This window comes from Crocodylus siamensis, chromosome 5 (genome assembly GCF_052110815.1).
Source record: "Crocodylus siamensis isolate JL-2025a chromosome 5, ASM5211081v1, whole genome shotgun sequence".
In the NCBI taxonomy this organism is placed as follows: Eukaryota; Metazoa; Chordata; order Crocodylia; family Crocodylidae; genus Crocodylus; species Crocodylus siamensis.
In genome coordinates this window covers 156,897,699-156,923,225 of record NC_143399.1, presented here as the reverse complement: position 1 = coordinate 156,923,225, position 25,527 = coordinate 156,897,699, and the positions used below count along the sequence as shown (strand labels likewise).

The window sequence follows — 25,527 nt, the reverse complement described above, 5'->3', positions numbered from 1 at the left end:
GTCACTTCCTCCCTGCCACCTCCTGTGTCTGTGCCATACCCCCATGTACATACCTTGTCCCGCCCCACTGCTGCATACCCTTAGTTGCAGCTTCAGCTCCAGTCGGGGCCATGGGGCACATGGAGGTTCTGTAGCCCTCCCAGCCAGGCAGCATCAGGTAGGGTGGTGGCAGCTCCAATCCTGGGACCATGCTGGGGAGCTGAGGCAGTGGGGTGGCAAGTGGCAGCTATGGCTCTGACTGATCCCAAGCCTGTGTCAGGGCTGGGGATGGAGCTGCAACCATCTGGCCTCTCCCTCCTACACTTTGTACTCAGATCCAAGATGAACTCCCCATGCTGAATGGGGGAAAAAACCTTGCCTTCGGCTTGAGTAAATATGGTATCGTTGAAGTAAAATGCTGCCCCGCTTCTTTTCTCATGTGCCCCTTACAGTTGGCTCAAGTGTAGGAAAAGCTCACAAGCTAAGGGGCTACTGAGTGGCATCATTGTGTGGAGTTGTAGGTTCTAAGTTCACCCAATTAATTATAAGGGCTAGCTATTAGTTGCCTAAGTGTGATCCTGATTCACCTTGCCTTAGTCCCTGAAAAAGCTTGACAGAAAAGGTAGAGCGGGCCTCCTCCTTGCTGCTTTTTCTCTCCAGTCCTCCCTCCCTTCTCTCTCTTCCTCTGGCCAAGCAGGACCTCAGGGCAGAGCACACTAAAAGGAAGACAGCACTGCTGGGTCAAACAGCTTTTTAATTGTTAATGATATATTTTCTTCTCTTGATTCCCAGCCTCAGAGCCCAACTTGAAGGTGCGTTCCAGATTAAAACAGAAGGTGACAGAAAGGAGAAGTAGCCCCTTACTGAGGAGGAAGGATGGAAATGTTGTCAGCTCATTCAAGAAGAGACTGTTTGAGGTGACAGGTAAATAAAGATTAAAGTGATTCTGTCTTAACTGCTGCCGCCAGCAGGCAGAAGTCTCAAAAAGTAGTTTACTGGAAACATAATTGAGCATCAAACACAAGCTGGGAAGGAGTTTCTCTGTCAAAATTAAAACTATATTAAAGGCGTAAGAACTCACAAGATTCTGTTCTTTATTCTCTTATTAAAAGGACACTGTCAACCTGAGACTCATACTTCCATTTGAACATTTTTCATTGCAATAGTAAGTACAAAAGCAAGCTGTTCATAGGGTTGTGGAACAGAAAGAGATCAAAAGGGGAAAATATATTTTCTTTCCTAGTCTTCCTTTTGGATGTCCAACATCAGTTTGTTTATAGCCAAATTTGACCAGTTCATTGCTAGCCCTCAGATTAGTCTCATTTACCTTTCTGCGGAGAATGTCCATGCTCTTCACATAGGCTCTACAACAGCATGGGCCATGCAGTATGTTAAACTTAGTATACGTTAAATGCACTTAAAACACAAGTGACCCTGCATTCAAGCAGTAAAAAAGATACTAAGTGTGCTCATATTATGTAAAGCTATGACTTTTTTTTGCACAAGGAATATCTCCAGATCATAATAGATAACAGGTGTCCCTATCGGCAGACTGCTCCACAGAGATAATACAAACAGCTTGTGGTCCTCACCCAGCTGTGACATCAACCAGGGACCTCTCTACTTTACCAGGCCTCTAGATGGGATGAGGAAAGCCAGACATGTCAGGAAGAATGATCCTGGACCTTTCACTTGACAGGTTCCTCCAGGATAAAGTTGAAAGCCAGGTGCCCGCAGTCCCAACACCGCACAGCAGCTAGGACCAAAAATCAGTGAGCTATGCATGTTAATTTGTAGTATACATTACCATTCAACTGCTCAGAATGTATCCTAATTTCAAGAATGCATGCATTTAGCATGTAGTCATTGTCATAAAGGGCCCTTTGTTTTCTAGTAGCAGCAAAATTAAAATAAAAACCAAAAAGGAAATGCTATTCATAAAGGATGAGGAAGAAGGGATAAGCTCAAGCCTTATCCAAAAAACAAGACAAATTGAAAAGGCAAGAAAAGACTCATACTGTTTAAATACTTGATACTTTAAGATTGATCATCAGAAAAACAGAATTAAAATAGGTACTTTTAACAAGAATTTCAATCCCTGAAGTTGAATAGGAAATGGACGGATGAATGAATGAATAGCACTTGTCGTATTGCAAGCTAAGTAGGGACTGTTAAATTCAACTTAATGTCTTCAGGGAAAAGCAAAGACATTTAGGAATGTGGGGTATGAACAGCATACGGATTCTGAGAAACCTGAGCCCTAATTTAACAAGTCTGCAGACAGCTTTGAAGCCCATTATGGCCCTGATCCAGGAAAGCACTTGAGCACATGCTTAAATCTGATTGATTTCAATGAGTTTTAATACTGCTGAATACTGTTCTGAATAAGAATGCTCTCCAGAACTAAATCGGGCACAGGCTAGAATATTAATTGCAACAGTGCTTTTTCCTGAGCTCTTCCCGCCAACAGGATCAGAGTTAACATCTAATCAATGCCTGGCTAAGAGATGCAGAAGTAATGGCATCATGTTGCTGACTATGCAAAACACATATGTTAGCTATAGTATCAGATGAAAAGTTTCTTTAAATGTTTGGGAAAACTTCATGTTTTGGAAAAGCCAAAGCAATTATATTTATACACGGCTTCTAATACCGTAAACAATTCCATGGACAAGTATTTGGATGTTATGTAAGCAGATGCTACCATAGTGCAACAATATTTGAAGGTGCTTTCAGGCACTAATTGAAACTGCACCAGTATCCCCACTTTATCTGTAAAGTCACATGCTTTCATGAAGACACAGTCATTAGTATATACACACATGTGCATGCATACATTCAATCAATCAATCAATCATTAAGGGCACTAAAAGAAGTGACGTTTTGTCACAGGATCTGCCACTGAAAGCACTCTACAGCCGCACCCTGGCAGAAGTGCACAGCTGCAGAGCACTTTAAAAAGTGTCTGATCACACAACAAATGAACCTTAATTACTTGAGGGCTCAAATGAAGGTGCTTCAAAGTGGAGTGCCTTCATTAACTTGAGTCATCCCATGGTGAGAGCACGGCTCAGCTGAAGCAGCTCCTAGACCCACCCCAGTGCTGTCTTCAGGATCGGAGCGAGGGAGGGAGTTCTGACTGGGGTTTGCCCAGCCTGTGCAAGAGGGTGGTGTGTGTGTGGGCTGGGGGCAGGGGCTCCAATCCACCAGATCCCCCCCACACACACTCCAATGCAGGCTGGGCAAACCCCAGAACAGATCTCTCTCTCCTGCTGACTCCCCCACCCATGCTGAGACAGCATTGGAGCTGGGAGAGGGGAGAGTGGAGCTAGGAAAAGAGGTTGCAGAGGCACAGCCTCTCTCACTGGATTGGCTTCAAAGTGGAGCTCAATCTTCCATCCTCCCAATCCAACTGCAAATGTCTGTTGGGTCAAGAGAGTTGGTCTAACTCATGGCACTTTTTGTGAAGTGCCATGAGTTAGACTAGAGAGCTGCATGTCTGTCAGTGCCCTAAGTGAAGAGGGAGACTATGTTGCAGTCTGAAGTAGCCATTTCTACAGTCCAGTCTCAAACACTCAGTGCTAGTGGTATAGACATTCCAGAGGCATTGGCAGTTGAAAAATGCAGGATGTATTCAACACCTTAGAAGCAGCTTTTTGTAATAGAAAGGAGGTAGAAGAGTAGCAGCAGTTAAAAGCACTGGACTTCAGTTGACTGGCAGCTGCTGCTGAAGAGTGAGTGGTCTTGAGTGAGACCTGAAGTGTAGGAATTGCAAATAGCGTCAAGACTTTGAAGAAGGATAATACCTCTGAATACTATTCCACTGAAGACAATGAAATTTTACCTATTAGCCTCCCGGGTATCCTGGAAAACTAGGAGATATACTGTGAGAAAAGGCTTTCCCTGTAATTTCCAATTATCCTATAGCACTATTTTTTCTTTGTCATAACAACTAAGTTTCTGTTATGGTGAGCAGGCTAGAAAATGTAACCTGGTCCTTTTAGAACACATTTCTCTGTGTTGGATTTTTTGTCTTGAACTGGGAGATTATGAGGAATTTAAAGCCCTGTGTGCATGGCTTGGACTAAGGGCAAAAGATGAGAACTGCTTGTCTTGCTTCTCTGCCCATTTAGAAAAATCTTCACCTGATTTCAAAGGAATATATTTCTCTGCTGCACAGATCTCAGGTATGAAGTCTGATGTCTTTGAAAGAAACTATTTGAATTCAGGGTAACCAAGAGCCCTTTTGAAATCATATGGTTGACCACTCCTCCTGATAACTTTGTTTGAAAATGTCAGCCTTACTTGTTTTTGATCTAAGAGCTCACCAAGTTATTTTATGACATACAAAGCTGTTTAAATATTTAGTGATGTATTTTCAGTCATAGCAGAGAAGACTGTTGTTAATTAGAAGGAATTTTTAGCAGTTAGGGAAAAAAATTCCTACTGGGTGGGGGTGAGATTAAAAAAAAAAAAACAACCCACAAAGTGAAAGCTTTGAAGTTAATTAAAATTGTTTTGAATTACTTTCTAGGCATGTGAACATAGTGAATGAGAGGGCAGTTATCCTTGGATAGCAATCATGCATATGATAATAATACCTAAAGTGGTAATATGCTTGGCGTTGTTGAGCCATTTTTTTTTACATGTTTTACTGAAGAATTTTTACTAAACTTTTTGTATTGAATTATACCCTCTACAAGCATGTGATACCCAGTCATCTTGAATGCACAGGTGTGGAATGCTTTTGGCGCTTGTTCCATTGACTCAATAGAAAAAAAAATGATTCCAAGCCATTTATCTATACAGCCAACCTGGTACTGCTCAGTGCTCATCCTGTAGACATAGCACACAAAGTACAGTATTAACATATTCTGTTCAGTGTCCCATATATGTAGTTTTCAGGGCAGTTCTCTGCCCATGTGTCTTCAGGATTATGATCCAAGTAAAGAATATTTCCTTTTTTTTTTTTAAATTGTGGAACAGCTACAGTGTTTTCCATTTAAAAAATCTGCTATTAGGCTCAGATATGTTCAATTACTTCACTGCTAGTGATGTAAATGCCACTGTTCAAGTTGTTGGGGATCTACCAGTTGCTATTTATTGCCTATTTCTTCACCGACACTCCTAATGTCAAAATCTTCATCTCCTATTGATTTCTAGGATGGCCCATTCCTTTCTGTGATGTGTACACTCACAAGTGAGATGCAAAATAAAGTACTAATTACTTTAACAGGATAGCTTTACCATTTGCCATAGTTAAAGTAGAAGTAGGAAAGGAAAGGAAACTTGTATTCTGTTGCTGTCTCTGACACTGGCTTACTAACAGTGATTCCTTACACCAGAAAATAGTTTCCCTGGGTTCATTGGTTTGTTTGCTTTTTTTTTACTGATTGTCATTGGTGTGATTTGTTTCACCATGTTTTGTACATTTTGTCCAGTGATTTAAAAGTACAGGTGATCAGACTTTTCCTGCCAAAGCTTTTCTTTTGAAAGAAATAAAAAATAATAACATTTCCAGAAATGGGAAAAAGAGAGTTATCATTTTGGAGGTTTGCATTTTTTGTATGAAAAGCTGAAAATTGTCTTTGCAAAAACATTTCTTGCCCAGATGTACATTATTAGGGTATTGACTCATGACAGTGAATTGCAGAAATGTATTCTAGCTGGAACTGAAACAGCAGAGAGTCTTAAAAGCCAGTAGTATAACTCCCATTATCTCAATGACAGTAAGAGTGGGGAGTAAATTGCAAGTGGGTACAGAACATAGAGAATATAAAGTTGGCGATATCTAAAAATGTCCAATTTGGCTAGCGGCTATTGATTGCTGGCTAACTGAAATTATTCAAATTTCCTGATACACAGTTTGTATAAAAAGATATTATGTAAATAAAGATTTTTATATCTCCACAAAATAGCAATATTAATTACTTCTTGTTATCTTTTTCCTTGTTCAGTACACAAAACTCTTATTTTAGTCAACATAGACTTAAAGAAGTTAGATTGACAAAGACCTAATAAGTCGTCTCACTACCCTTCATCTTGACCAAAGCTCCTGGGTACTTTGAACCAGGACAGACTAAAACAGAGTCCTCAAAATGCTGTTTTAAGATTTTGCTTGCTCTAAGTATTTCCTCATACTCTGCTGACAGAGGTATATTGTAAATGGCGTATTGTTTTTTATTGGTTGCACATATAAAGGTTAGTTCACAACAGAATACTTTGCAGCCCTTTCCAAATAGCAAAGGAATGGCAGTAGGCCTCATGAATTGATGACATGTTATCTTGACCTTTGCAAGTCTACTATCTCTGTCATTTTGATCTCTCTCAGAGGCAGGAGACTATGCAATAAAAAGCGCTTCCTTTTCTTTTTACTCATTAGCAGGTCTGTTTGCTTGCCACTGAGTAATGTGCCATCTTTGCAGAAAAGTCAAGTAATAAGTTCACCCTTTGTGCACCAGAGGTGTCAAGAGGGAAAAGAACAAGAATATCTGTCTGTTTTAAGAGGCTAAAAAACTGTCCTGCCTTAAAAATGAATTGAATGCTCCATTCAATATAGGTTCAGGATTCTTCATATATATGCTGAAGGAAGCATACAATGTTCATCATAAGCACAGCTGGACATATCTAATTTAACCCTGGTTGCATATCTGCTTCATCTGTTTTTCAGAGTCCTCAGTCAGTAGTGGTTCTCCAGGATCAGGTCCAAGCTCACCAAGCAATGGCCCTACTGGAAGTGTAATGGAAAATGAAACATCAGTTTTGCCACCTAATTCTCAAGCTGAGGTAAAAATAATACTCTTGATCCTATTAAGCTAAGTACAGACAGTCAAAAAGCCTGAGGCTAAATTAATTCAATCTTTGCAGGTTACTCTAAACTGCATAGATTGAACCAATAAACGCATGAATAGACATTCTCTTTTGATTTTGGATATGCAGCCACATGCCTGCAGCGGCTAAGACCAGAAGCCAGGGGGCACTAGAGCATGTCTTCCTGCATAACTGGAGCAGACAACTTAGGCTAAAGCCCACCCTGTGAAGTGTAAAGCATGCTGGGGGACCATGAGTTAACCTGAAACTGGAGGGGATCTGGGACAGAAGTTCAGTAAACTGATTTAACCTACATCCATCCAAGTTTATCTTGAACTGGTTTTAGCCATTTTGGCTAGGAAAAGACATTACACATAAGCTGCAACTGGTTTAAGTGATCAGAAACTGATTTAAACTTGTAACAGGACAGCTGTTCAGTGCATATAAACGAGTTTCAAAATGACTGAAACCAGTATGAGAGAAACCTGGTTGAAAGTAGTATCAGATTTACCTGATTGAGCTCAAACTGGTTTATGCAACTTCTGTCCCAGACCCCTTCCTGGTTTGAGTTCAAACCAGAGTCCCCCAGCATCCCGGCATGCTCTCTGGGCTGCTCTCTGCTCCAGCAGAGCAGGGCTGGCCCTGCCCCTCTGCTCCCTAGCCAGAGCAGGGACAGGCAGGGGTGGGGCCTGTAGGGGTCTTATCCTGCAACTCTCCTGGTTCAGGGAGCAAGCGGCAGTAGTCAGGCAGGGAGACACTGCTGCGGTTCCCTGCGGGTAGAGAGGGTGGAGGTGGAAATAACCCCCCTCCCTGCCCCCTCTGCCTCAGAGGGCCATACCAGCCAGTGTCTGGCTGCATCCCTGCCTCTGCAGCAGCAAGGGAGCGCCCAGCAGACCCAGCTCAGGTCCATGGGACAGGGAGTGGGGAATTAAACCTGGCCACGCACCCCTCTCTCCCCTGCACCTCCCCAGCTTCTCTGCAACCAAGGGCATGTTCTAGCGTCACCCCAGCTCTTGACCCTGAGTGGTTGCAGACATGTGCCTGCTTTTCCTCTGTCCAGAGGTAATGTCTGTTCAGTTCCAAACTGGTTCAGTCTAGGCAGGTTAGAGTAACCTGCAAATATTCAATCAATTCAGGCTCCAGCTTTTTAAACGTCTGTCCCTAGCCTTTGAATGTGATTTATGTGTACTGAACTTCTGTTGTGTTACAGCTTTGAACTGGTTTCTGATCACTTATACTGTTTTTTGTGTAACTTCTGTCCCTAGCCTTGTTGGCCAGGTAATTGCTTAATCTAAGAAGGAATTTAAGGGCTCTGTCTGGAAGTCACATTATGAACACGCAAAATAGGGGCTTATTTGAGATTGCAGAGATTAGATAGTGGCAAGATGCACAGTGACACATCTCTTCTGATATACCACAAGGAACATTGGCATCATAAACAATGAAATTCTGTGAAACTTTTAATATCTCTAAATGTTAGTGTAGTAACACAATAATGATGTGTAACTTTGCAGAGTCTCTTTGCAGAGTCTGTTGTTTTTTAATTCTATTTGGAGCAAGTGATATTTCAGCAAATATTTTGTGCTTCCAAAGACGTGTATATATAGTTCTAGATTCATTAGTCTTAGAGCTTTATTAGTCTTAGAGCTTGCCTACAGGTGGACTTATTCTGGAATAAACGTGTCCACTGTGGATTTAACCAGGAATAATAACTCTTGTATAAAAGGAGTTGCCTATCTTGAGTATTAACTCACTCCTTCAGTATTCTGTTCCAGCCCAAAGCAGAGGAATTGAGGGAGGTAGAATCCCTTAAAGTATCAGGAAACTGATGGCCAAATATACCTGGAATAGAGCCAGGACATAGAAGAGCTCTCTGTTACCCGTTGGAAAAGATCTCAGGTGATGGCAGAGGTGAAGCAATAGTGTCTTTGTCAAGGCCAGGGAAAAAGGTGTTGCAGCATAAGGGACGTAAGACACCAAGTGCCTGGATAAGAGTTTTGGGTGCATGAACGGAGAGAGAAGGTCAGATCTTGGAGATGTTATGCAGAAGTCATTGGAAACCCTGAGACAACCTAGATGTGAGGACCTAAGCGAAGTGAAGTCCATGCAAAAGATGATGTCAATGTTATGGGACTGACAGGCAGAATGATTCTGCTCAGTGATCGAGGAAAGAAAGTTATACGAGAGGACATGTGAAATGAAGATTAAAAAATCTGTTTTAGTTATGCTGAGGTTGAGATAATGACTAGTTACCACAATCAATGTCAGAAATACAAGCCAAGTTTTGGACAGAAGACAGGTGAAAGGAAACTAAATGGAAAGAGAGACACAGCCACAACTTTTGTCAGAAGGGTGAAACACTGTTATTTAGTCCCATTGATATCTTAGGGACTACTCATGCATTAATAACTGTGAGCAAATATGACAGAATCTGTAAATTAAACTGTAACAACAAGAGTAAGTTATCAGACTTAATGGATAGGGTGTGTGTATGCACATACATACACAGTACACAAATGCGTATATACATACATATACATTCCCCCAAACATATGTATGTATACCCCCCATATATACATACATACATAGGTATACCCCCCCATCCACCGCGTGTGTGTGTTTTCCTAACATAACTGCATTTAGCATTATCACTGAATGTCTCACCTGCCGTCCACCCATTGATCGATCCTTTAAATCCACTTCAAATATTCTCAGTTGCAGAAGGACATCAAGAAGCTGCTTGTGCCTTTGCTAAACTTTCCAAAGAAATTTCTTTCTCCCCAGATATTGAAGTTTTGTCCGAAGATCACAGTGGCCCAAGATCCAAATAGACATTATTGACTCAAGATTAAAGTATTAAAGTCCAGTGTCCAGTATCTTCTTGTGCATTTGACTAAGGAGCCAGTCCTTAAAGCTATAAGGAAGAGGAAATTCTTACCTTCTTCATGGGCCAGCCAGCATATGCTGCTACCCCTGGAAAGTCCTGAAGCACCTGACAGAAATGTCTTGACGAGGTCTAGGGTTTTGGTTAATTAAGGCCTCAAATAGTGGATGGAAGAGAGAGAGAGAGAGAGAGAGAGAGAGAGAGAGATACTATATGTAATAAAAAGGTTCCCAATGCATTGCACACCTAAAAGCTCACACATACAGATTTTTGAAAAACTTAATTTACAATGAGGAGAGCCATAACTTGCACTGAATATTGAACTAAATCAGTTACTAGTCATTATTAAACATAGAGGAGCTCTGTTCTCTCAGACTTCCTGTGACCCTTTTGTGTGCCTCAGTTTTCCTATCCCTACCATTGCTAATGTATAATGAGGCTTCATTCACTCTTTTTCAAGTAATTTGGGGTCCTTGGATGGCAAGCACTATAGAGGTACTAATGATGTGTTATCCTCTCTCATACAGTCTACATGCTTTCTATTTTACAGTATCAACATAAACAAAGTGGGCATGTAATTTAATGCTGTTAAATGAAGAGAGAGAGTATCAGTGCCCATAATTATAATTACTTTTAAGTTTTGATGGCCTATCTTGCTGCTGTTTGTTATTTTATACTGTTGGCTGATTAGAAAAATAGCATAAGGAAATGTGATTTAACAGAGTTTGAGCTAATGGAGCTATTTCTCCAGGTCAGTGGCAGGACATTCACCTCCAAAAAAACTGCAATGGCTAGTTCAACCTCAAGCCCTGACTTTTCCCCATAATGAATTAATTGTGTGTGTGAACTATGATCCAAGGGGCAGGTGGCTGACCTCTGCACACTGATTAGTAGCCTCTCTGTGGCCCAGAACCCAAAAAAAAAAGGTTGCATTGATGGCTAACATGTGGTCTTGGCTCATGGTCCTGCGTATGGGATTGCAAGGAAATTCTGACTGTGCAGAGAAAGCTACAACAAAGTTAAAATCAGATCACAGGTTTGTCAAGATAGTAGAATTAAATGGGGATATTTTCATCTCATTAAATATGTATAGGAACAGAATGTTATAAAATGAAGACATAAATGCCGAATTACACAGGAAATCATATCAAATTAGTCACTGTCTTGGCTTGAACATATCAGTTACCAGTATTAAAAATCAAAAGGGAATGATAATGCTTTTAGATGATTTTTGCAGTGCTTGGTTCTTTGAATATTTTAGTTCATGGACACTTGTTTCCCATCTTTAACCCACCACATAAGCAAATAGTCTGTTGTGTTCATGGCAACTCTAGGAAGACTGTAGCTGCTAGAGAAGTGGAACTGTATTCAGCATATTAATGGAGCACTGCATTGCACATCATCTTCCCTTGCTATTCCTGGCATTGTTGGTATTAGTCTCTTACTATCATGAGCACTGAAATGAGCCCAAAAAGCTATTTTAAAAGTTGAGCTGGATGTGCTGGAGCCAGTCACTCTGCTCATTGGCAGAAGACTTGGAAGCTGAAACCACTGGCTTCCATTTCTGGCTCCAGTCAGAGACTTCTTTACCTCTCTGGTTACTTGCTTGTTAAGGCTGTGGTCCTGCGGGCTCAAACATTTTTCCATAGATCTCAACATCAGTACATTTTGATTTCAGTAGGATTTTATTTGATTCTTTAATAGTAACCAAACAACTGAATGCTTCTTCCCTAGTTGTGCATTAGATGCTAGCTCTCAAATGCCATTTATCTAATCAATTTTTGTCCGATACATAAAGTACAGAAGTTTCTAATAATAGGTTGAGTATTCTAAAATCATCTGAAATGTCACTTGTTTTGCCGTAATTCTGCATGACTCATGCTGCTGTTGTTTCATAATTGTTGTTGTGACATTTGCAGTAAGTGTTGTGTTCCCTTGTGAGTGGGTGTATAGCTGTGGTTTTTATGGCAGCAAATACAGCACTTTTTTCTGGGGCAAAAACAGGTTGTTGTGATAAAAGAGCCATTTACCAGTAAAAACATGAGGCAGTACTGGAAACATCCACACTCCATGGCACAGACAGAATTATGGAATTATCAGTAATTGTACTTTGATTTAAAAAAAAAAGAGAAAAAATATTTTCTGCCTTCATCATTTAAATAGCAACTTCTTAAGTGACTTGCATGTGGAGTGGGGAGTCTGGTAACTGTTCATTTTAGGTTTTGGAGGCCACTGTAAATAAGAACATTTGTAGATAATCCCTTGCTATCTCAGTTCCTCTAGTGGGGATTTCAGTGTCTGCTCTGTTAAAAGACTTTCTCTGATGATGTGAAACTTAAATGTTAACTCTGGATTTTAATTGTACCTTATAAATAAAAGTTGTTTTTATTGGACCCAGTTGTCTTTGGTAGTATCAAAGTTTACTGCAGCCTGTTACAGCGTACCATACACTTTTGAATGACATGCTCTGCATAAGCTAAATACTGCTTGCAGGGGCAATGCGTTGTGTGGGACAGCTTGCTTTGGTGATATATAGTTCAACCTTGTATGATTATTTCTATGTACATGTGAGCCCTCTTGAAGCCAATAGAAATATTCCATTAGGTGTCAGTGAGGTTTATTTAGGTCATGCACGTACAGAATCTATTTACATTTGTTATACAGCATTTTTTGGACAGTGGCATTTTTTTAAATGATAGATGCGAACCTTCTGATTATATAAAGGGACATAGACAAACACAAAACTTTCTCTAAAGCAGCTCCTACTCTTATTATGTTTATAATCCTCAGCTTTGTAAGACTTCTATGGTAAAATTAATAAGTTTCTAGCTGGTATATCGTGACAGTGCAATCCCTCCCAAACACAAAAGAAATTATTTTCATTTTTAAATCTCAAAAAAAAAAAGGAAAATGGTACTTTGAAGTAAGAACCTAAGTCATTATGGATTTTCAAGGCCTTGGCAATCTTGGACTGATTTCACAACTTGGTAGGTTTCAAGTCCTCAGGAAACATTCCCTTTTCCTCCACTAATGTGTGCGTGTGAACACCTCTGCATGTGTGTGCTTATTCCTTTTTTTCAACATGTCCTGTACGAGGTAAAAATAGGCAGTAAGACCACACATAAGTATATCTAATTACTATTCTTCCATTTTAAGAATTAAGCTAGCCAGATTCCCAGGGTCATTTCTTTGAAAGGCACAGAAAGTAGGGAACTCCAGCACACCACATGGATGCTTCTGGACACATACGTTTAGCTCAGTGTATTGGCAGTAGTGGAACAGGATAAGTTACTCTGGAGAATAGTTGCCCGAATACATAGATAGCTCTAACCAGGTAGGTCCCTGGGTCCATGTAGAGTTCATTTCTGGACAGGGATCTTAACGTGGGGTTAATATAACAACTATCAGCTGCTTCTTTTAGAAGAACAACTGCTTAGGAGATCTGCTGCCTTTGTATTTGGGTATACATGCATTTAGTAATAAATTGCTATTTTTAATATAACTGTCATGTTTCATGTGTTGAACGGAACTGATTTGGGCTAGATCCAGTGTTAACAGTCATGCATGGCCTAGTTCATAAGGGAATGTGTTTTACTTTATCCTTTTGTTCTTGTTTCCTAATGCAAACCTTCACAGTGAAGCATCATAAAACCAAAAAGGAAATACTCATTTTTTTAAAATGTAGCACTGTTTACCTGTTGTAGCCAATGCAGGTTGGTGATGGTTGAGGATTACAGTTTTATAGCATCACATTTGTTAAGATCTTTGTAGCATTTCACAATAATACCTCGTATTCTAGCCATGCATTGTTTTAATAATATACAGAATGACATGTTTTTAGAGCAGTGTCATGTTTCTGAAAAATTAACGTATTTTACAAATAAAGCAGTCCCTTTACTTGTATTTCAGTAATGCCCGTATCACTTCTGTAACTGTCTTTTTGACATTCCCAAGTCACCAAGAAAAAATTACACGTATAGACTTCTACCGTTGTCGTCTCAGTGGATACATCTTATCTCCAAACAAACTGTATGTGAAAGGTTATGTTTTGAAATAACATCCTGTATTTTTGTGCTAAACCACTTTTCAGTGACAATCTGAAGTCACATTGTATTAGCACAAGGCATTTTCCAAAGTTAATTGATATCCCAGGTTTGTCCAGGGGAAAATCTACAGCTCCCCACAACATGCTTGACAAGTTATTATATTTACTTTAGTCAAAGCCCGAGTGTGCAGTATCCCTCTTGGAGGTGGTCTATTATTGGAGTCCCATATGCTTTTTGTTTGGGAAGAAAGCAGTCACTGTGTCATACTGTTACATAGGGTATTCTTTTTCAGGGATGTTGTTCCCTTGGGGACCATATCATGCCAGAGTTCCTAAGTCTAATAAGACCTTTGTAGCTTTTATTGTGTAAAAGTTCTGTAAGGAAAGCAAGAGTTAAACAGAAAATGTAATTCAAGCAACTCTACTAGACCACATGTTGAAAAACATGACTGTTAAAGCACAAAGACAGAAGCTTCAAAAAGAGTCCTCTGCAAATAAGCATGTGACTGTGTACCTTTTTAGACTTCTTTCCAGTGAATGTAAAGTGGGTGTCTCTGGGCAAACATTTTAGAAAGCCTGTTTCTACTACAGGGTGATTACAAATATTGCATCAGAAATGTGATGTCCACTTAGCAAACAGCTGTATCACATTGCTGCAAGATGCTGAAATTAGGAGGGAGTAAAGCAGATTAAGCACCTTGAAAAAGTGGGGCTTAGCACCGGATAATGTGGGACATATTTTTATTGTTAGTAAAGATTTTAAAATGGTGGTTTACCATTATTTGACAAACTCCGGCATTTTTTCCTAAATTAATTTTACTCAAACCTTTCCCATCTATACTAGTAAATGGTATAGCCCAGAAGAATCCCCTTTCAGTTAGTGGCTCAAGATTATGGTACATAGAATGAACAGTGTTGAATTACAGAAAGTTCTTCTCTTTTAATGTAAATAGCTTGTATTAGTGGTACCCTGTAACTCTAGCATCCCCAAATGTTGTTCAATGGCATTGGCTGTGTATTCAATATGAACTGCAGGATTTATCTTGGAAAACAATAAATATTCACCTCCTATTTTATATAAAAGTATACAATTAGGACATATAAATCAATCAATAAATAAATGCTTACTCAGGCAAAATTATGATTAACCCTTAGGAAAATTATGATTGAGCCTTAGGAATGAATGTATTATTGGCTGGAGAACAGATACTGAAGAGTAAATTGCTCAAGATGTCAAGCAGGTTTGTATCACTATGCATCTGAAGACAAAAGTCTCAGATTTGTATCGGGGATATAGCAGTAGGTCCCAAGGATGATGTAGCTTTCTCCAATATTTGATGCCTCAGTGGATGTCAAAATAATGTAGCTTTCTTTGTAGCAGGGCAATAGAAAGAGGTAATATGGGCATGGAAGTTATGTGTATATTATTTTTCTTGTTCCAGCCTCTAGTTTCACAACAACACATTCTGATTGGTGAGGAATCAATGAATCTGTTGAGCCTGTACACATCCCCATCTCTGCCCAACATTACCTTGGGACTTCCAGCAGTACAATCCCATATCAGTGTAAGTGACTACTTTAAAAGGGTATTCTTATTATATTTTAAGGGTTTCTCATTGAGGTCAACCATGCTTGTCCCTGCTTTCTTAATCACCACAACTTCTTGTTTCCTTCTTATAATACAGGCATGCTTTGATCTTTTCACTTCTCAGAAAGTGTATCCCCTATCTTGCCTTCATTTTTATTGCATGTATCTGACAGTAATAGCTGTACTTAACAATAAGTATAGAAATGCAAAATATAACGCTGAGACAATTATGTGCCAAATGTAATTTTTGAACTACAAATACAAGTGTCCGAAACCAGAGCTGTGGTGTGGTATGCGAGTGGGTCATATAATTTGACCTTTTAAACTACTCCTTTACCAAGTAATCATTCCATGTTTGAAAAAATATTTTCAAAAGTACTGTGTTAAAATCAGCAATTTCCAGAATGAGTATTAATCTCTCTTTTGGTGTCCCTATCAGTAGATTTAAGGCTCTGGTGTTCAACCCCTGGCCCACAGGCCAGATCCAGCCTGTGGAGTCATATCACCCATCCTGCAGGGCTCCCCCATCACCAAATTTCCAAGCCTGCCATGGCTGGAGCAACCCAATACAGACCATGCAAAAAGACTGGGTCCTGGCTATGCTAGCCCTGTGATGCTGGATCACGCCCTGGATAGGCCAGCCTTGCACAGAGAGATTGGGTCCCAACCCAGTCCATTTCCATGCAGAGGGATTGGGTCCTAGCCATGCCAGTACCCCATTGAGGCATTGGATTAGGCTCCAGCTGCAACCACCCTGGATCAGGCCCTAGCTGGGCCATTCCCCTGTGCTGAATTCAGCCCAGGGACTGGACCTGGTGTGAGGGTGGACCTGATACTGTTCTTCCAGCTTGCGGAGCCAAAATGTTGGGCACCACTGATTTAAGGTATATGCCATCAGTCATTGCAGATATAAATGTGATATGTGTAAATATAATTGATAGACCAAAGAACATTTAGTAATTTAATAATTGTTGGCCTTTGCTCAGGTTGCAGCAATTGAATTTGTTTGTAGCAAACTGTTTGATTACATTTTATAAATGTATGGATTCACTATGATTGATAATCCACATTAGCTGTGAAAGATCATAAGTCACAGTACTGTGGCAGGGGAATTCTAGTCCTTTGAAGTAAATGTGAGTTTCTCCATTGACTTCAGTGGGGCTAAGATTTTACCCCAGTGCTTCCTAGTTTATTTTGCCTAGAAAAAAAGGTTTGCATTAAGCTTTATAAGGACTCCATAGAGTATTGCAATGTTATAGAAATGTCAGCAACTTTAGATGTAATAAAATAATATGAATTATAAATTTGTTAGGAAATATAAACATTCTAGGTGTTATAAATAAGTATTACTTTACAGTATATGTTTCATTTTAAGTATGTACTTTATTATGGAATGCTATAAGGTGGTACTTAATTTCAATGCTAAATCTCATTCAAGTTTTCATGTCATTTCTAGTCTTTTTTACTATAATATAATGTGCTTTCTAGAGAAATATTGCTGTTATCCAGGTCACTTTTGAATGGGAAAGTACATAATATTTTTAAAAATCTAACACCAGAAGAACAAGAACATTTTGTAAGCGCTAAATACATTCTCTACAAACTTTACACCTGATATATATAACCAAATTGTTATATGTGAAGAAGGCTGCAAATAGACACTGCCTGTGTGCCACTATGATTTTTTTTTATAGCGGCACACAACCCAAGTTAGCAGATCTCCAGATCTCTTGGTAAACCCCAAATGCCCAAAAATTGGGGTGTGTGAATTGTTAGTAATATTTTGTGCATCCCTTTTGTGGCAGATGTCTGTTCATTTATGATGCAAGAGCATGGGCAGGCTGGAGCTGCCTGTGCTCTCCAGCTGCCAGAGCAGGTGTTCAGAGGCCTGATGCCGCAGTGCAATAGCCCCAGGTACCTGGTCACAACATGGGGTCTGAACATGTGGAGCAGGGCCCATGGGTTTCCCTTCTCCATGCATGCATCCGTGCACCACGGAAATTCCCAAGGCTTGTGTTTGAAGGATGGAGCATGGAAACCCAAGGGTTTCCCCATTCTGCACCTGCAGATGCATACCCTTGTCAGTGCCCAGCAACCAGGAGCACTGCCCTGCAGAATCGGGTCTCTGAAATCTCAAGACCACCTGGCTGCATGTCTGTAGGTTTGGGGTTTCCCTCTCCACATAAGCAAATATATGCCCTGGACCAGGACGTGGAACTCGGGGCCTTTGTCCCGTACCTCAGGAGCAGGCCCCAGGTGATGCCTATCTCTGCCCATGTATCACATCAGCTATGCCAGGACATATCCCAGCATAGCTAATCCTGCCACAGAGAAAATATCCAATTCAGCCTCAGAGTTAAACATGTTGCAAGTAATACTAAATAATATACCACCTATGAGCAGTTTTTCCTTTCAAAGTGACTTATCTAACTGACAGCAAGATATAAGTAATGTCTAAGTATCTTTAAAAATTAAAAGAAATGAGAATACCCTTTAATTACAAATCATGTCCCATATAATCTTCAACTGTGGTGAGTTATTGCCAAATGCTGTTTTTGGTATCTGAACAAGTCCAGTGTGTAATTTTTGCAAGGTAACATTTATAGCAGTTGCTAGAATAAGCCAATGAAATTTGATTTTAATTGGTATTTGTTTTTCATGGGAGAAGGGCAGTAGCAGGGAGTGAAGGAAGGTTATGCACATGAAGTTTTAATGAAAACCAGGTAGAGCTTGCCTCTTTAAAACATCTGGAATTCAGATCATTAAAAGATAGGGCTCTTTTTTTTTTTTGCCATGACAGAACCTGAATGGTAACCAGGCACAACTTGGAAGTCTGAATAAAATATTTATTACTGAGCGGCAAGGATTTTCATGGGTGATATCTTTTATTGCATCAACTGCATGGTTGGCATAAACTGAGACAAGCTTTCAAATGCAGTCTAAGGAGAAAGCAGGCACAGGGGAATAAATATTAAAACCAATTACTTCACTGTACCTGTTTTCCCTCACACCTGAAGAAGAATGCATTGCATTTGGAAACTTGCCTAAGTCTATTCCCAGCAATGCAGCTGGTCCAATACAAGATATCGCCCACAAAAATCCTTGCCTCTTACATATTTCCTGAACTGGAAACGTCACTCTAACATTACCACATTTATTGCTGCTATTGCTTGTATTATTACTCTAATCAACACGTAAAATATACTTTATATTTTCAGTAAAACTTTTAGCTTGAACACAGACAACTAAGGCAGATCTTCATTTCTAATGGGCCATAATTTTCAAAATTGGATATATAAAATCAGGCCTTTGGGTGGTTAAGTCAGGGGCCTTTAAAGTAGCAAATGCCTACCATCTCCCATTTATGTGAGATTTGGCTTTATAAATCCATCCTAATGATATACAGTGCACAATTGCACTGTCCCATGAGCAGCCCTGGAAGGGATTTATTCCAAAGGAACCACTGGACACCAACTTTTTCCCAAGCATGGTTAACTTCTCACCTCATTCAGTGTTGACTCAGTTTTCTGATTGGTGTGCTGCATGCAGGGCCTATTACGGGGGGGTCAGGAGGGCCATTTGGCCCGGGCCTCTCATTCACGGGCCCATTTACCGGGCCCATTTACCAGGTCACACTGCCTGTGGTGCACTATGAATTAATATTTTTTTTATATACCAGCAGCCTCAAAAAATGGAAGTGGCCCGGGCCTCTCTCGACCTCTGAGAGGGCCTGGCTGCATGAGGGATGGTTGTATGGAAAACCAAGAATCATCTGCTCCATAGGAAGGTTTTGGAACCCCACTTCTCCTGCCACCCCCCAGCCCTCCCTGCTGGAAATGTGAGCCTGTGTGGGATACAAAGGAGCCTGGAAGAAGTCTTATTCAGATACGCAGTACTTTAAGAGCACATTGAAATCTTGCCTCTTGTGAGACGCAAGGATTTTAATGGGTGACATCTTTCATTGAACCAACTTTGTGGCTGGGAATATCACTCAAACAGTAACACTTGTGAATAACCTTTGTATTGCAGGTTCCCTGTTTATCACTATCTCTTCTGTACTTTCCTCAAGTAGTTCCATTGTTTAGTTGTCCTACCTGTTTAAGATTAAGAGATGATTTTTTTTCTCTGTTTTCAGCCCACAGGCACAGGGTAAGATAGAGATTTCCATCCTTGTCAATTGCAGGTCTGTCTAATTATGTATCTGATTGTCTAAGACAGTGAAGAGCAGTAACTATGTCTGTTGTTTCTTGGCACAGGCTTCATCTTCACTCAAAGAAAAACAGAAGTGTGAGACACAGACACTCAGGCAGGGAGTGACTCTGCCTGCACAGTACGGAGGAAGCATCCCTCCATCTTCAGCTCATCCTCACGTTGCTCTAGAGGGAAAGCCTAACAGCAGCCACCAGGCTCTCCTGCAACATTTGTTATTGAAAGAACAAATGAGACAACAGAAGCTTCTTGTGACTGGTAATTATCAAGATTTCAATGTGCTTCAATCTTCCCCTCCAGCTTCCAAATGTAACTTAGTGTAACTTGAAAACCCAAATTATTCTTTTAGTGCTGTTGAACTTCTTATTATGGCAGGACATGTGATAGGACTTCAGTGTTATTTATGCTACTGTGATGTTCTGTAGTACATCAGGTATTCTGAGCCCCTGCCTGCCTTTTTCCTGAAGCATTTCTCCTCTGTTTTGAGCTTCCTGAATCTTAGCGGTCCTCACATTTGAGTGAAATGTTGTTTTGCAGGAGGGGTTCCTCTCCATCCACAGTCTCCTTTAGCAACAAAGGAGAGAGCCTCACCTGGTACAAGGGCTGCCCACAAGTTGCCTCGTCATAGACCGCTGAATCGAACCCAGTCAGCTCCTCTGCCTCAAAGTACATTGGCCCAGCTGGTCATTCAGCAGCAGCACCAGCAGTTTTTGGAGAAGCAAAAACAGTACCAGCAGCAGATCCACATGAATAAAGTGAGTTCCCAAACAAATGCCTTCCTAATAAAGGTAAAACATCAGAAGCAAAGATAGTTGCAGTATTCATGAATGCGATACCTGAACAAATGGGCTTCCCCTCCTGCACACATAGAATACCCACGGAGTGCCCATGTGAATTAGTATAAACCTCTAATTTTTTATCTTTCCTGAAGATTGTCCAAAGTTGATTCCATGGACAGGTAATGCAGTTAAATGTAACAGCAGTCACGTGCTTTTGCAGTTTTAAATTATCATTTTGAATTAGTTGCCTACTGAATAAATAAGCAATTCCTTATAGAGTGTTGAAATTGTAGCTGATTTACTGGCATTTCATTTTCTGTATCCTGTGTCAGTTGTCATTTCCAGTGTTGGTTCTGTGTAGCTTCATATTTTAAGCTTACTCGCTATTTGATGATGAGCAATACATTCAGAGTTTTTCAGAACCAATCTCCTAATTTAATTTATTTGAAATTCCTGTACTGAAATCCCATATAAAATTGATTAGTAACATGAAAGCGAATTTTCTGTGTGTCAAGGTAAAAATTAATACCAAAGGCATAAGTTACAAAAGAAATAGCTATTGCCATGAGTGGAGGGGTTTTCAACCTTTTTAGATCTTTGTACCCCACCATTGGCCAGATGGGAAGCAGTATACCCCTAGCTGCCGACTGGGGGGGTGGAGGGATGGCACATGGCCAGATGTGGAGCGGCAGCAGCCACCATGTGTGAGCTTCCTCTGCATCCAGCCAGGTGGGCAGTGCTGGGCAGGATGTTGCATGGCAGTGTTCCATCCCCGTCTGCCCATGTATATCCCCTAGAGCCGTCTGGGGTACACCTGGGGGTAGGTGTACCCCCAGTTGACAACTCCTACACTAGTGAATCCAAAGCCCAGGTCTGCTTTCTTGTGTAGAATAATATCTTAGCCTGTGAGAAACCAGCAAGTCTCCCACTATAAATAAAGGGCTATAGAATCTGACTGTATTTATAATCAGAAAGTATAATTTTACAAAAACAGTATCCAGAACTTCCACAAGATGTAGGTTGTAGCCATGAAGGTTGCTGGTCTGCATACTTTAATACTGAGCCTTGTGGGTACTGGAATAATCTGATCCCTGAGGACTAATGAAGAATTTTCTCCTGCATTTTTCAGAACACATCCCTTCGAACTTACTGATAGTACCAAATTCATTTTTAAGTTGGAGTGAAATAGATGTTTGTAACACTTTGTTGGATACCTCTGACATGTGAATCATTGCATCTTTCTTTTTTGTGTCTTGTTTGAGGATTATTTGACAGACAAACCTGTGAGCCAGTCATGTGGAAGGGGGGAAAAAGATGAAAAGCAGGCATGTAACTCTTGTATATCAGAGAATGCCTCAATCCACCTCACTGGTGAACTTCTCGAATGGGGTACTGATTTCTTGGAATCTGCTGAAAATTCCCAACAAAATTAGAAACAAACATGAAGTTTAATTACATAGTTTTTACAGTGGTTTGGTTATTAAATCTTGTCTTAATTAGGAAAAATGAAGACCAGAAAACTTCAAAGTTCAGAACTGATCCTTGCATGTTAACCCCTCTCAGCTTGGGTGTTTTGATTACTCAAGTAGGACTCCAGTTGGCTTTTCTTTGAGTATGCATTCCATATGTTTAATCAGGATGGCATATGTATATCTTGTAGCCTCAAGGTTTTGAAATTATTTCACCTGCCCTCAATTGTCTGAAGAAAAGAGAAATTTTTATTAGTGTTAAGGATGGAGTTTTTGTGTGATTACAAGTTATTCACTGCAGACAGCAATCAGCTACTGTTCATGCATTCTTCACAAGGCAAGAAATCAAAACTATAGGTTTATGACAGATAAACGTGATTTATTCATATATCAGGCTAAAGCATTTAGCATTCATGGTATGCACTGTAAGTGCTCACATCCTGAATACCATAATTAAAGCCAAATTAGTTAAACAATTGATTAATTAGAATGGAATGACTCAAATTGCTAGTCTTTAACTTTTGCCTAGGAATACATTGCAGCTCATGTGAACTGGACTGCGTAAGGTACCACAAAGGCTGCAACTGATCTGTAATAGTGGTAATTTCAGTGTGAACCTTTGATAAAATGCTGTTAAAAATAATTTGGGGGAGTACTTCTCTTTTGAGACATACCTTAATTAGTCAGTTAATTAGATGTTTCAGAATAAATGACTGATACAATATCTTTGCTCCAATTTATCATGTGTAAAGGGTCACATGTGGTCAGTGAGGTCAGTCAGCAGCTTTTTACCACAGATTTATATTGGATACAACATAACAAAATTAACCAACTTCAGTGGCCTGCTATCACTTGAAAATCTTTTTTAGGCATGGTTTTTGTTGGTTGAATAGCCATGAGATATTGACCATGATTTCTGGGTCAGCATTCTTGGAGCAATACATCTGGTCAAGTACATATAGCAGACCTTAGTTAGTCTTCGCAAGTCTACAAAAAAAGTAATGATGGTACATATATTTAGAGTTGGTCACTTTGTTGGGGGGGAAGAAAATTTGTTAGAGTAGCAAATATGAGAATATAGATGAGATTAGAAGCAAGCCTGATTTGGTAAGTATTGATTACCAGTATTGTTTTTTAAATGTTGTCACCAAAAAAAAAAAAATTAAAAAATCCAGGGTGCTGAAGATGATTGCTTTCCTCCTTATTGATTCAATCTCCTACTCAAATAATGAATTGGACTGCAGTCACTCTTCCTTTTTTTTTTTACATTTGCAAAGGCAATAAATATCCTTATTTTTCAAGTGAAATACGAAGGGATACAAAACTGAGTTTAATAGTTCTTTAAGCAAGTTGGTGATCTGGATTATGTAGTAACAAAGCAACTTCTTCTCATGATTTGAGATGCATATACAAACAGGGCCCAAGTTTACACATGAATCCAGTGCTTTTTTCAGCATTTCTGTGGAAGGGATGTAAACAGTAGTGTTCTAAAATCTGTAATTTTGGCTTCCATGGATCTTGGTGTTGAAAATGTGCTTTATCTATTAAGAAGCACCCAAGGACTTTTAACTGGGAAAGCCAAGAAAGACATTTTAAGAATGTAAGACCCAAATTGAAAATGGTCACTTGGTTACGATAAAAACGGTCACAAGGACAAGCCAATATTCCCTTTTTCTATAACTTCTTTATCTACTCTTCTGAACATTTCTGAAAATGTTTTCTTCTTTTTTCTTTCTAATTGTGGGAACATTAAATCATTGTTTTTACTTGCTTAAGCTAAAACCTTTTATTTGACATTTCAGGTGGGTATATGTTTTCATGGGAGGGTATAGGACACCTTGAAAATTATAGGCTCTTTATCTGTAACAATGTGGGAAAATTCTGTTAGAGTGACAAAGGAAAAACAGTAGCTGTACGGGATGAACTTTTGATGCATTAAAACGTGCATATGATACAAAACTATATTTCAAATAAGAAGAGAAATAAGATGCAGTTCCTTTTCTTGGATCAGGGGTTATACTTCAGATGATGTTTAACCATCTTTAAACTGAGATTAAAGTGCTAATGAGCACAAATACAAACTAATGCAGGGTAGGGACAGAGGTTTCCCCAGGATCATTTTTACTCTAAAAAGAAACAAATAGTTGATCTGAGAGGTCTGCTTCTATTCTCAGTAACAAAGAGAAGATCCCCTATAGATTCTTTCTTGTAAATTGTCAGATGCTAGGTTTTTGATGTGGGAAATAATATACCTCCTTGCTGGAGGCTGACACTTATACCTATGGGATCTAGTACATTGACCTTCTCAAAACATTCCAGCTGAAATGCAAATTTTGACATCTCATCCAGAAGTAGGTAGAAAGCCTTGCCCTTGCTTTTGAAAAAATGAATGTGTAGAAACCTGAACTGGGCTTTTCTTTGGGAGGATAGGCTTTGCTGTTGTCAGATATAATACACTTCTGTCGAAATGACAGCTTGTTTCCTTGTAGAGTCCTTTGATCACCATTTTAGAACTTAATTTTGCTCAGTAAAAAGAATAGTATTTCTAAGAGTACCAGTTAAACATATTGTAGCAGATAGTGAAAGACCAAACCTGTAACAAAAATTTTATTGTTTAGCTCCTGATGTTATATGTGTATCTCTGCATCTAAAGGATATTGACCTTGCCACTTAAGATGCACTTTTGGTATAAATAATATAAACACAAGACCACTGGCAAATGTCTAAACTCAGGAAAACCATAGCCAATTATATTATAAACCAATTATATCGATGGGGGTAGTAAATATACATAGTTTGTATATTTGTACCTGAAGTGGCTTTACCGCAATGCAAAAAGTGGTCAGAATCCAAGGCCTGTTGAACCTTGAGCCAGAACTCCCACTGATTTCAATAGAAACAAGATTTCATGTGATTGATAAAGGAACCTTTCTTTGTGTTGTTACAACACTGTATTGATATTTTTCTAACAGTTAGCTGTCACTAATACTAGCCATCTCAGTTGGCTAATGATAAACTTTGTATCAGTGAGGTAAACAACAGCCAAGTTAAAAGACAGTTTACAGTGCACATGAATATTCCCAATGCTACTTTACAATGTCGGGATTAAAGAAGGAGACCTTAATCCTCATTTTTCACTGCAGGCTGTTAATCTGTTCAGAAAGTCGTTGCATGAAAAAAACAAGAGGCATAACTATGAAGTGAGAAAAATATCTGGGGAAGTGAAACACATGAGTGCTTTTGCTCATGATTGTAATTGACCTGTAGTAAATAAAACAGAGGAAAATGATGTGGATGTATCCATTCTCGACATAAATTTGTTGATAGAAAGGGGGAAATTAAGTTTTTTTCAATATAAACTCTGTGTGGGCAACTGCTTCAAAAATCAATTAACAGCTTTTATTGAATCTGCAAACCCCTGGACTAGACCTTCAACTGCAGTGAACTGTTGTAGCTCCATTGAACTCACTTTAGCTGAATATCAGGTTCTCCATCTTCTCTCTGTGTGTGATCCCCATGGGCAGCAAGTATAGGGTGAGGAGATGCCCACAGCACATTTCCAATATTAAACATTTGTACTTGTGTTTTTTAACAAGGTCATAGCATTCAAGCCTGCAAAACCTTGAATTTCTATAGACAAATTTCTTATTGAGAATTATCACCTATGCTTAGTTTGTAAAAGGAATGATTTTGAAGGGACAGACCTGACTCTCTGGGAATTTTGTGGTGAATGTATTAAATAGAAAACATTTTAAAAAATACAG

At 39.6% G+C, this 25,527-nt stretch overlaps 1 protein-coding gene across 5 annotated transcripts in view; it reads left to right on the top strand.

Moving 5' to 3' along the window:
• Positions 1-25,527, top strand: part of HDAC9 (histone deacetylase 9) — a 500,007-nt gene that overhangs the window by 460,996 nt on the left and 13,484 nt on the right. For all 5 annotated transcript variants that reach the window (XM_090046829.1, XM_090046828.1, XM_090046826.1 and 2 more), the window contains 5 exons: positions 772-903; positions 6,650-6,765; positions 15,161-15,283; positions 19,563-19,773; positions 20,053-20,270. In XM_090046829.1, the coding sequence (XP_089902955.1) occupies positions 772-903; positions 6,650-6,765; positions 15,161-15,283; positions 19,563-19,773; positions 20,053-20,270 (800 nt within the window). The remainder of the gene's footprint in view (positions 1-771; positions 904-6,649; positions 6,766-15,160; positions 15,284-19,562; positions 19,774-20,052; positions 20,271-25,527) is intronic.